Source organism: Hakea prostrata, chromosome 2 (assembly GCF_041222555.1).
Source record: "Hakea prostrata isolate BN-2017 chromosome 2, UWA_Hpros_2, whole genome shotgun sequence".
Classification (NCBI taxonomy): Eukaryota; Viridiplantae; Streptophyta; class Magnoliopsida; order Proteales; family Proteaceae; genus Hakea; species Hakea prostrata.
In genome coordinates, this window is record NC_142601.1 from 2,774,576 (window position 1) to 2,787,820 (window position 13,245).

At 40.5% G+C, this 13,245-nt stretch overlaps 1 protein-coding gene across 1 annotated transcript in view; it reads right to left on the reverse strand.

Annotated features, from left to right (window-relative positions):
- The window catches only part of LOC149023277 (putative LRR receptor-like serine/threonine-protein kinase At1g67720), a 53,947-nt gene that overhangs the window by 7,668 nt on the left and 33,034 nt on the right, over window positions 1–13,245 (reverse strand). Inside the window, exons 9-11 of the mRNA XM_089142725.1 lie at window positions 3,605–3,759; window positions 3,261–3,499; window positions 3,180–3,199 (exon numbers count right to left, since the gene is read on the reverse strand). Of these exons, the coding sequence (XP_088998851.1) occupies window positions 3,180–3,199; window positions 3,261–3,499; window positions 3,605–3,759 (414 nt within the window). The remainder of the gene's footprint in view (window positions 1–3,179; window positions 3,200–3,260; window positions 3,500–3,604; window positions 3,760–13,245) is intronic.

Consider the following 13,245-nt stretch of genomic DNA (forward strand, 5'->3'; position numbering starts at 1 on the left):
GTTGATACGGCTCCCAAAATGGGGTGGCCGAAAGGAAGAATCGCATCTCTTAGAGATAGCCCGTTCTATTATGATTGCTATGAATGTACCCACCAAGATCGAGTGATGCTATTCTCACCGCTTCTTACCTTATGAATAGGATGCCCGGGATACTTGGTTTTAAATGTCCTAATGAGATTCTTCAAGGAGCCTCTTCTTTTGTTATTTCCCAAAGGTTTTTGGATGCGTGTGTTATGCCTAATCACACCACCGAGTAGTTATTCCCCCACCTACGCGCATATTTTTGGGGTATTCTCCTACTCTAAGGGTACAAATGTTATCATCCTCCCTCCAAGAAACCATTGTATCCATGGATGTACTTTTTCATGGTTTTGCCCTTACTATACACCTCTCCAGGGAGAGTCCTAGAGAGGTTTCTTTCCACTCTAGATCTTCCTTTCACACACCAACACAACTTAAGAGTCCCAAGAGTTTCCACTGGGAGACTTCCCGATACCCAGACTCTAATCCTCCCCCTTCAATTTCCAACCATGTAAGAACCTCCAGACCACTCCTGAGACACCCGTTGTCTTTCAAACCGTTACCAAAATAAAGAGGTCACTTATCAGAGAAATACAACCCGCTGAAGGGATACGTTACCACTTCCCTCCCGCTCCAATCGATTCTCCGAGGTATCTTCTTCCGATCTTCCTATTGTCTTAGGTCGATCTGTACTCAACATCCCATAGCTAAATATGTTTCTTATAACTCTTTGTCCGACTCCTACCGTGCTTTTATATCCTCTCCTCATCCGTATCTCTCCTAGTTCGAGCCTATCCATGAGATGGAGGCTTGTAGGAATGCCTGGAATACACTGAGCTTCACTTCCTCCTAACCCTTGTATTTGTGGTTACAATATATGGATCCCACAAGTTGAAGCTGACTGTTCATTTACCCACCTTGTTGATTATCACCTTTGCCCCTCTAAACTAAATCCTCGTTCCTTGTCCTAGCCGTGAACAAACACCGGAACTTGCACCAACTAGACGTAAAGAATGCCTTCTTACATGGGGAGTTAGCAGAAGAGGTCTATATGGAAATCCCACATGGTTTTTCCGATGACAATACCGCAGGGAAAGTCCGTCGGTTGAAGAGGTCAATATATGGGTTAAAACAGCTTCCTAGATGCCGGTTTGGACGCCTTCGAAGGCAATGACTTCTATTGGGTACAAGCAAAGCAATGCCGATCATACACTATTTGTCAAGAAGTCAAGTACTAACATCACACTTCTCATTGTCTATGTAGACGATATTGTCATCACAGGAATGATGGTGAAGAAATTCAAAAGTTGAAGGACTATCTTGGCAAAGAGTTTGAAATTAAAGATCTAGGGAAGTTACAGATTTCTTAGGGATTGAGGTGGCTCGATCAAATAAAGGTATATTCCTATCCCAAAGAAAGTATGTCCTAGATCTATTATCGAAGTGGGAATGTTGGGGTGTAAAGTAGTTGATACCCCTATTGAAGCTGGAGCTAAACTTAAAGAAAAGAGGGAGAACCAAGGACAAAGGAAGATACCAAAGGCTGGTAGGGAAGCTTATCTACTTGTCTCACACCAAGCCGACATTGCTTATGCCGTAGGTATAGTGAGTCAATTCATGCATGACCCATATTTAGCTCATATGAAGGTCGTTATCGTATACTACAGATTTGAAGGGAACTCCCGGAAAAGGAATACTTTTGTCACCCACCGATAATCTAAAAGTAGAAGCATACACCGATGCGATCGGGCTGGATCTCCAGACAGAAGTCAATTTCAGGTTACCGTACCTTTATTGGAGGTAATCTAGTTACCTGGAGAAGTAAGAAACAGAATGTGGTAGCTTTATCTAGTACCGAAGCTGAATATAGGGCTATGGTTCGTGGAGTTTGTGAGCTACTATGGTTGAAAGGCTTGCTGCAAGATATTGGAGTCCAAGTTCCAAACCCCATGATGTTATATTGGACAACAAGGCTGCTATTAGTATTGCTAATAATCCAAAGGCAACATGATCGAACCAAGCCCATTGAAATTGACAGTGTTTTTTGTCCAAGGAAAGTTGAACAAGGGCTTATCTCGCATGCCTTTGTAAGATCTCAAGAAGACCAATTAGCGATGTTTTCACTAAGGGATTGAAAGAAAGAGATTTCCTTCCTATTGCAGGCAAGTTAGGCATGAGTAATATCTATGCCTCAACTTGAGGGGGAGTGTTGGATTCTATTAGGAGTCTAATAAGAGTTTGTATAGGAGTTAAGTTAGAGTTTGTATTCATATAGAATTCTATTCCTTGTAATATTCTACTTTCCACTTAATTATAAATAAAGGGCTTGAGATCATGGATCAATAAGCCATTCTACTGGGGGGGGGACTCCCCCCCACGGGGCGCCCCCGGGGGGGGGGAAGGGGGGGGAAAAGGGGGGGGGGCACTAATTTAAAATAGAAACAGAAAATTTTGTAATGATGATTGTATAACTGATTCATGTTTACCAAACTCATAGAATTCTACTCTTCTCAGACAGAAATATAAGTTTTGGTCACTGTTTCCATGTTTACCAAATATGGAAATCAAACTCTTCAAATATAATATGCTTTATATATTCAAATCCAAGGAATACAAGGAAAAGTCTTCATCTATTCAAATCCAAAGAACACATGTGAGGAAAATCTTATCAGGTAGTTAAGAAATCAGTATTTATAATAATTGCAAATATTTCCACTTCACATATGTTTTAATTTCATTTGCAAGCTTTGATGCAATAGTTAAATAGCTATTGCAACCATCAGGTAGTAGGTGCGAAACATGGAAACAGCCTAACCATGAATGGAGTTAAGGCTACATACTTTGCCCCTCCCAAATCCTGCAGTAGCGGGAGCCTCATGCACTGTGATGCCTTATATGTTATTTATGTCAATCCCATTTCTCTTCCCATCATTTCATTTGCAACCATACACAGCTGCAATTCTTTTTGAGTTTCAAATTCCACCAAATTATAGTCAACACTATATTCTTAGAATTACATTGATCCATTATCTTCCCCCCGAAGAAAAAGAAGAAAAAAAAAAGCAATATTTCTCAGTATCTGCTCCCCTTCAAATGAAATGTTCAACAGTTTCGTGATGCGAGATCCCCAGAAAATTCAAATGCTAAAGCATGATTACATATTTTCAGCATATGGTTCCTGGAAGATTGGGTACAAGAATATAAGAACATATACATATCTAGTAACATTTTTAACTAACCTCATTCGTAAATTCACGCTTCCCCTGATAGGAATTACTAGTTAGAACTTTGACTGCAATTTCCTTTCCATCTTTCATCTTTCCATAATAAACCACTCCAAAGCCCCCTGAACCAATTTTCTTCTCAAATTTCCTGGTGGCATCTTCGATTTCAGAAAATGAAAAGCAATGCGCAGCTTCTGTGGCAACATCACTTAGGGTAGACATTGGGCTGTGAACAGACAGTGGAGGAAGCTTCTCTGAAATAAAAATAAAAAATAAAAAAATCAGGAAAACCAGGTTCTTGTCCATCTAGATACTTAATGAGAGAGAAGGATTAGAAAGTTAAGTATATCAAGTCAGACCTTCCTTATAATATTTGTTTGCTCCTTTATGCAGAATTAGATAGGATACTATAGTAGCAATGAGCAGCACAGCAGCACCGACTGATGATCCAATAATTACTTTGATGTGGCTCTGTCGGTTCCCCCCTTTCTGAAGATTGATATTCCCAGAATAACTATGAATCATCATAATAGAACATTAAAGAAAAGGTAAATCAGAAGAAGAAAGCCAAAAGCAATAGCAGGGGGAAGGGAAGAGGAGGTTTGGAACAAGATAAAATCTATATGGTTTTATAAACAAATTTTAAATCATCATCATAAACTTCAATTAATTAACAAATTCCAGAAAAGGAGTTATTTTGTCACCCTATCCAATCCAATCAGTGTTACACTATATTCCTTATGTTCTCTTTCACTTTTATGGCTTATATAATTCACATGTTTACTCAATGGTAATTTGTGCTCTTCTCTTAACATCTACGAAGAAGGATATTCCCATATGCTTTTGACTCTAAGCTTGTCACTCCACCATTGTCATAATCCTTGACATTTTCTTTAACCTCCCATTTATCAACTTAATCTACCTACCTGACCACATACATATATTAATCAAGTCTAGGTCTATTTTTCTGAAACAGAGATGGTTTCGGGAGTTAGATCACCAATTCCAGTGAGTCAGATTGGAATCAACTGGATGCAATTCTCATTCCGGCAGACTGGTACAGGTATCAGGTACTGGATTTTCTAGGGCTCTGTCCAATTCTCAGCTGATTCTGGTTCAGGCAGAGGCCTATGCCACTTGCTGGAACCTTGGATACAGGAACTTAAAACAAGGAGGGAAAAGGGAGCCTTAACCACAAGTCAAGAAATAAAACATAGATTGGTACAGGTACCACAAATTCCAGTTGAGTCAGATTGGACCGGATGCAATTCTGATTCCGGCAGACTAGTACAGGTATCAGGTACAGGATTTTTAGGGCTCTGTCCAATTCCCAGCTGATTCTGGTTCAGGCAGAGGCCTATGCTGCTTGCTGGAACCTTGGATACAGGAACTTAAAACAAAGAGGGAAAAGACAGCCTTAATCACAAGTGAAGAAAGAAAAGTTATCAAGTTAAATGATGGAGAAGTTCATTTTATCTAACACTATTCACCCTGCTTGTATTTCTTGCAAATTTATCTATACATAAGAAGTCAGTCATTTCTCTAAATGCAAGAAGTGCCCCTTATTGGAAGTAGCCTAACTCATGATACTGGAGCAATGACATTTTGACTGCAGTGTGCGCAATTAACAGGATATGTACACTAGTTCTCAACTTTCTTTCACCAACTCATGTTCTCCAAGGCTCTAATACCTTCACTATTCTACAAAAGGTATTTTGGTTCTGTTTGTTATGTCCAAAATCATCACCATCCTAGTAAGTTGGAGCCTTCAGATTGAAGTGCATCTTAGTCAGCCATCCTCCTACTCAAAAAGGCTATCAATGCTTACGCCCGTACGGAGTGAAGAAGCCGATATAGCTGTTGGTCTGCTATCCGCATGCAAGCAAGAATAGCAATTGTTTCATCCGCTTACCCACCTGCATGTATGTGACACTGATGTGGTCAGCTGTCCATAGTTTTCTACGGCATCTCATGAAGGGGGTGACTTTCTTGGTGCAATTATGCCTACCCCTCATTCTTATACCTCCTCTTGTGAACACCAATTCTCTTATCAGGGGAGAGTCTACCACCTGAAGGGTTACACAGCCTATTTGTAAACCTTGCATCACTCCCTATACTTCCACTCATCAGGCATATATAGCACAAGTGGAGTCCACTATAGCTTCTCCAGATCCACCGGCTCCTCCAGGATTGGATCCTCTATCTTTAGGTAAACTTTATTCACCCCTCCCTACAATTTAAGACCCCTCTTTATATTTGCCTAATGATGACCGTAAAAGAGCCGAAGTTGTATGCAACACCCCATTTCACAGGTTTTTGTATGAGTCTTTTTCCCCCACATATCCTACCTTTGTTTCCTCTAAATCTCTGTTTGTCTTCCTAAAACACTTAGCTGCAAGTGAGTGAATGCTGTCCAACAAAATCAGGATGGCACAGTCAATTGGTACAAGGCTGTTTGGTTGCTAGAGGTTTCACACAAACCTATGGTCTGCACTTAACAAGAAAATCAACCATACTCCCGCTAATCAAGGTTCAAGATCTTGCTCTCAAGGGCAATCTCACCCTTGAGAAAAAGCAAGATCTCACTCGAGATCTGGCATTTTTCCCAGGCCAGCTTTAGTCAAGAACCCATCTTGGGGGTCTTAAGGGTCAGGTTGGGTTCAAAGCTGGTATTTAGCCTATTCTAGGCCTTCTAAACGCATTGGTGGCCATAGATTTGTGAGAAAACAACCCTAAGTATGAGTTCTAACTCGAGCCTAATTTTGAACCGAAATGCTGCAGAAATGAACATACAAGATTATAAAACATGAAATATAGAATCTTAAGAATATAAATGAAAAGCAAGTGATAAAATACACCAAATAACTTAAATACCAACAAAATTCCATCCATATGAGTATAATAGAACATCACATTCTCGACTCTTGAGAATACAATAAGACAACCATCATAAGTGCAATATAAATCATAATAGAAGTGTTGGTATGGCTCATGCTTCAGATATGTTGTCAATTACCTCCCCCCTATAAAGTCCTTATATCACTTTGGGCCTCGAGATTTCCTTAGCAGTTCAGGCTTAGGCCCATAAATAGTTGTTGTGGGTTAGGGAAGCTGTCAGTGAGAGGAAGCAACAATCTGGCCAAAAATTGGGCAAAAGATGAACTCGGGAAGCTATCAACTAGTTGGGAGGCAAAACAGGTTGAGATCTTGACCTATCTTACTTGAAATTTTTCTTGACCTGTCTTGCTCGAAACTTGGTATTTAAAACCAAAGTTGGACCAAGATCTTAGGTCAAAACCAAGAGCTCAACTCTACCGAGAACTCAGTCAAGATTTTGCATTTTGTGAGACTTAGCTTAGATCTCATCTTGAGACCTCACAAAAGCGCTCACGAGATCTTAAACCATGTATCTACTTACAATATAATCTCGGGTATTAAGAGGCAAATCTCATCAAGTTAAGGGAAGAAAATAAGCAATATGATGTATCCAAAACTTATGAAATACAATAAAAATCATAGGGCAGATGTAGTAAAGGCTCACAAACCAATAGGTACCCAACTTGGTTTTCAAAGGCATGCCCTCGAAATTGTAGAGCTGGATGTTTTTCATGTTGAGCCACAAAGCAGCCATCAGGCAACAATCAGATAATTCCATCATGCTATGAGCAAACAATCCCGAAGAACTGGAAAGAAAATGGGAAGAATGGGTAAAGGTTCTCGAAGATCCCATTTACCTAGAAACCTAAAGAAGTGAGGATGGAAACGGGGTTAGAGATAATGAGAGTAAGTATGATGCAACACGATAGGGTGAGTCCTCCTATCGTGGTTTCCTTATCCGTTTGGGTCTTTGGTGTTGGTGGTTTCCTTATTGGGACAATGGTCATTAATGTCCTAGTCCAAGTAAGTTTCCTATTAAGATTTAGGTTTGATTAGGTAAATGTTAAGAGTTATATTTGAGTTTCCTTTTCTAATCATATTTCAGTTTACTACAAATATATGCTTGCTGGAACACTAGAATACACAGATTCTCTCGCCCTGTTCTCCAATTGTTCTCTCTCCTTCTCCCTCATCTTTGTTTCTTCTTCTGTCTACCCAGTACTAGTTACAGATTTTGGGATTGTTTACATGGTATCAGAGCCATAATCTATTACCGCTTTGAGAGTCGTTTAGGTTTTGCGTTTGAAGAACGGGACCTTAGTTGAAGAAGATGAACTAGGGCTCCCTCAAGAAATTTTCAGCACTTCATTTTCAGTTTCCTAAGCTTCGTCTGGAGGTTTCTGAAATTTGCTTTGAGGTTTTGCTTCGATTGGAGTTTCCTTGGAAGTTTTGGTGTAGCTGATGGGATCTCATTTTGGTTTGGTGAAGGTATATCTTATCTTTCGTTTAGGTTCTTGGTAAGGTTTCTTTCTTCTGTTTCTCTGGTGTTGTTTGGTCCAACATGGGTTGTTGAAATTTTGAAAGAAAAACTTATAATAAAGTGAAATAGGATTACAAAAGGAAACTCAAATTTAACTCATAACACACACCTAAATCTTAATAGAAAACTTATTTAGACTAGGACACTAATGACCATAGTCCCAATAAGGAAACCACCAACACCAAAGACCCACATCAATAAGGAAACCACGACAAGGGGACTTCCCTATCGTGTTAGAGATAACACGATAGGGGAAGTGTTGAAAGAAACGATTGTAGTAGAATGGCTTATTGATCCATGATCTCAAGCCCTTTATTTATAATAAAGTGGAAAGTAGACTATTACAGGAATAAGTTTCTGATGCAACTCTAATTTAACTCCTATACAACTCTTATTAGACTCCTAATAGAATCCAACACTCCCCCTCGTTGGGCTGGATATCCCTGTCCACTTGCCAAGTTACATCTGTCCGTACTCCTTTGTCTTCAAACTTATAATTCGTCTCCTTTGACTTCCTTTGATTTGTCCTCATCTTTCCGCTTTTGCCTCCGGACGCCCGTAGTAAATCTTCATGTTGAGACTTTTCTGCACAATCGAGGTTTTTTTGGGGTCTGCTAGGTCGCCAGTGGTTTTGATTTGTGCTGTTGATCTTTGGGAAGTTTGCCGGGACAATCTCAGGTAGGGGTTTGTCAAGATAGTACATCTCCGGTAATAGAGATCTTCCCTCCCAGTCTTTTGCGGTTAGATCTCCGGGGATGTCGTTGGGCTTCTCTAGGGTTCGAGATCGTTTAGCACGCGTGCTCTATGCTGTTAGATCTCCGTGGAGATTGCGGGTGGGCAACTTTCAGGTAACAGATCATTCTACATGGGTCTACATGAGGCTTTGTTGTGACATCTTCATCTCCCCCTCCGTGTAGTGTTCCGTGGGAAGTTCGGAAATTCCAATGGGGCTTGGGGAAGATTGTAATGGTAGATGTATCGGAACAAATCTAGGTGACAAATTTGAAGGGGTTGACCGAGCCTAGGTGCCCTTGAAGGTCCGTTCCGTGGACCGGATTGGATGTGTCGCGTTAGATCCTCCAATCGGCTCGAGCAATAAGTCCATTTACCACGACCAATCTCCTTCTCCGCTCCCGGTGCTGGTGGAGTTGGTGGGGTGTGGGGCGTGTCGGCTGTCCGGCAGGGCTGCTCGTCCGGTGCGACTCCCGTGACCACTCTGCGGGGTGTGGTGGCTGTCTCGTATTTAGTCTTTGGTTTTCCCTGTCTTTGTGCTCGTTTTTGCTCAAAATCGTAGGCTTCCCATGTGTTTCCACATTTTCCTTGGTTGATTGGTTTGTGCGGTGCTCACACTTGACAATCTCCTTAGCCAAATCGGATTTAGTGCGCATCGTAAAGCTGATTTCTCCATAATAGAGTATGAGCATGACTAATCCGACTTTCCTCACACCGAACAAGAGCATAAGACTGTTCTAGTGTAGGAAAGGGAGAACGACTTAAGACTTGCACTCTATCTCGATCGTACTCCACTTCAAACCTCGCCAAGAGTCATATACTCAATCTTATCAATGTACTTCTTATATGTCGCCACATCATCTGGATTAGTGGGGTGATAATCCCCATAATGATCCAACTCTTGCCAAAGAGATCGCAACTCAGATAATAGTGGGCCCGGTTAGTTCCTTTGGGTAGTCTCATGAAGCTTCTTTCGTAGCTCATAAACCCGTGCATCATTCCCCAACCGTCCATATGTTTCAGTAGTAGCCTTCCGATTTGGGTTGCGATCGTAATAGGTAACCCCGGCAATATTTGGATGCGTGGAATTCAAAAGGAATGACATAATAGAGAGTCATTTGATATCCATTTATCTCAAAACACCCGTAGTGGGTTTGATAGTAGTGCCCGTAATGTATCCAACTAGTCATCTTCCAAATAGTCGTAGCGGATCGAGACCGATCGTAATTTGTGCCAAATCTTACCAAAGAGAATGAAGTGGAAAATATTAGGATCCGGGGGAGCGGTATCATCAATGTTGTCATGTTGACAAAATTATCTCGTTCTTCGTCTTCACCCTTTCGGTAACCGTGCGATGCATAGCCAAACAACTCGACAATTTTCTCCTCTTCCTTTTTTTTTTTTTTTTTTTTAACAATAGCAGATTATAAGAAACAAAATAACAATATGGTTTGGCCAAATATGCAATGGTCCGTTTGGTCTAAATTCGAGAGAACCAAAATATGGTCTAAAGTTGGAGAGAACCAAAATTGGTTCACCAGATTTATTGTTTACCGGTTCTCTCGATTCGTTTCTTTCTTCTTCTAGTCCCAGCTGGAGAGATGAGCGTAGCCGCGATGGTGTTTCTTCTCTTTCTTCTCTTCTTCTTTCCTTTTCTTCCCGGTCTTCCCTAATCGAACCCCTTAGTGCGTGTCGACGGGAAAGGAGATGGGTTGCGGGTTCTGGGTGCTGGATTGAGAACCGAAACGCTGGTTCGGGGTTCTGGGTGCGGTCGGTGTGGTTGCCGTACGATGGGTGAAAATTCGGAATTTCTGGCTTCCGCTCGATGGTGCGTGTGGTGTGGGTTCCTCTTCTCTTCTTCTTCCCTCCTTTTCTTGTTCTACTGGCGTTTCCTCCAAATCGAGAATCAATGTGCGGATTTCAATTTGAATATCTCGTGTGCGGGATTTGATGTCCTGTTGCAAATCCTGCGATGTTGTGAGTTCGCTTGTTGCGGGGCTCTCGCGTTCCCCTGGGTTTATGGTTTTTGGTGCGAGAGAGAAATCGCTCTCTGGGTTTGCGGTTCTTCTCACTTGCTCGTGCCTGTTGCGTTGTGTAGTGGCTTTTTCCTGTCTCGCCCTTTATTTATTGTGGGTGACTTTCGGCGGTTTCTGTGCCTCTTTTCTCCATCCTCTTATTGCTCCTAATAGAATCCAACAGGAAGTCCCCCTATCGTGGTTTCCTTATTGGTTTTGGGTCTTTGGAGTTGGTGGTTTCCTTATTGGGACTATGGTCATAAGTGTCCTAATCTAAGTAAGTGTCCTATTAAGATTTAGGTTTTTAATTATGTAAGTGTTAATAGTTATATTTGAGTTTCCTTTTGTAATCCTATTTCAGTTTATTATAAATATATATGCTTTTTGCTATGGTAGAATACACCAATTATATCGCCTTGTTCTCCAATTGTTCTCTCTTCTTCTCCCTCATCTTTGTTTCTTCTACTCTCTACCTAATACTTGTTACAAATCTTGGGATTGTTTACAAGAGTAAAAAGAAATCTTATGGGTTGGAGTGCTCATGTTCCCTTGGACAAAATCCCATTCTAATAAAAATGGTGTGATTTAATAAATGCTCGACAAGCGCCATATTAGCAGCACATAGACCATGTTCATCAAACATTACCAGAAAACTATTGCCCCAGTTGCAAAACTAACATGATCTGCCGCTGTCACTCAAGTGTTGTTAACCTCTGTTGGAAGTAGCAGCAAGCAGGTTTACCAGATGCAATTCTCCATGGGGAATTAGAAGAAGAAATCTATCTAGATATACCACCTAGCTTTGCCACTCAAGAAACACATGGGAAGATATGCTAGCTGAAGCATGCCATGTATGGTTTAAAGCACTCTCCTTGTAAGATTCCAATGCAATGATCTCATCTGGCTACACCCATGGTAGAAGATCTCGCCACCTCGAAAAAGAGAGATCTCGACCACCTTGAAAAAGAGAGATCTCGACCATCTCGGTGAAATCTCGATCGAGATATACAATTTTTTGGCATCAACTCGATGGCCCATCTCGGTGGGTTTTAGGGTCCCAATTGGGTTGAAACTTGGTATTTAGCTTATTTAAGGCCTTTTGAACACGTTGGTGGCCTTGGATTTGTTAAAAACAACCCTATGTATGATTTCTAAGTCTACCTATAGTGTGAAACCAAAATGTAATAGGATTAGGGAATGCAATGTTATACAACATGTAATATAGAACCTTTAAGGCATATAAATGAAAAGCAAGTATATAAAATGCATCAACTAACTTAAATGTTATCAAAATTCCATCCATATGAGTATCACAATCTCAATTTTCAAGAATAAAATAATTATACAACCATTAGAAGTTCTATATAAGTCATTAAATCATAAATTCATAAGACAAGTAGAGAATGATTGATCTTCCTTGTTGTAGATGTGCTAAGAGTAGTTGCAAGTGAAAATTCAGCCAAAATCCACAAAAAAAGGTAAAAGTTGAGAGTTCCAGCAAGATATAGCGAGATATGGCGAGATCTCGAGTGAGATATCCCAACTCTCTGCTCTCGCCCTCCATCTCGTCTTGCCAAGGTGAAAAAACAAGATATCTTGTGAGATCTCAGCGAGATCTCCAGATCTCCCACCATGGCTACACCCAAAGCAATGCTTACCATACTCTATTTACCAAGCAATCTGAATCTAAGCTATTCTTATCTCTATGTGGATGATATTGTAGTTACAGGCAGCAATACTAAAAATATTGCTCAATGAAAATCATCTCATGGAGAAGACTATAAAATCAAGGACTGTGGCACATTGAGATACTTTATTGGCATTAAGGTGATGTGTCCTACTACTGAAGTGTTTCTCTCCCAAAGTAAATAACTTTAGACTTTCCATCCAAAACTGACATATTAGGATGTAAACCATCAGATAACCTGTTGAAACAAATGCTTGTCTCACTTGAAAAAAAAAGTTAACTCTGTGGATAAAGGGAAAAATTTTAGGTTCATTAGGAAGCTGACCTATTTATCTCATACTTGGCCTGATATAGTGTTTGCAGTTAGCAAGGTCTGCCAGTACATTGATAACCCATATACTTCTCATTGGGAGGCTGTGATTTGCATTTCACAATACTTGAAGGCTGCCCATAAGAAATGAATTTTGTTTTCTCCATGAGGCCCTTACTGACTGAAATTGGGTAAAACCTCTTCATGATTGATGGTCAACTTCTCATTACTCCACATTTTTGTTGGTGGACACCTGGTTACATGTTGAAGTAAGAAACAAACTGTTGTTGCTTGATCAAGTGCTAAGGCCAAGTTTCATGCATGTCCCAAAAGGCATTTGTGAATAGTGGCTCTAGGGACTGTCCAAAAACTTAGGGTTCCTACATCATTGCCCATGATGCTTTGCTGTGACGAAAAGCCTGCCGTCAGTACTGAACCTATCGATCATAATCTGGTCCATTATGACAAAACAGAGCATGTGGAAATTGATTATCATTTATCCCCCCCCCCCCCCCAAAAAAAAAGTCAGCACAAGGACTGCACTGCATTCCTTTTCCCAAATCTGGAAAGAAGCTGGCTAATTTTTAAAAAAGAGTTCAAGTAATTAGGTTTTTGTCCTCTTGTATGCAAGTGAGTCATGTGAGGTAGAAGGGTAAAAGGTGAAAATAGGATTTTGTTGTAATTTGGAGAGATATTGCTCAGAAGGTAATTGATTCATGAGCCCCAATAGGGTATTTATAGTTACAATCTACTTAAGTCCCACTCTAAGTAGGAAAAGGAAATAGAAAAAAGGTAAAAAACTAACTCTACACTTACTAGGAAACGCAATTCTATTCTAA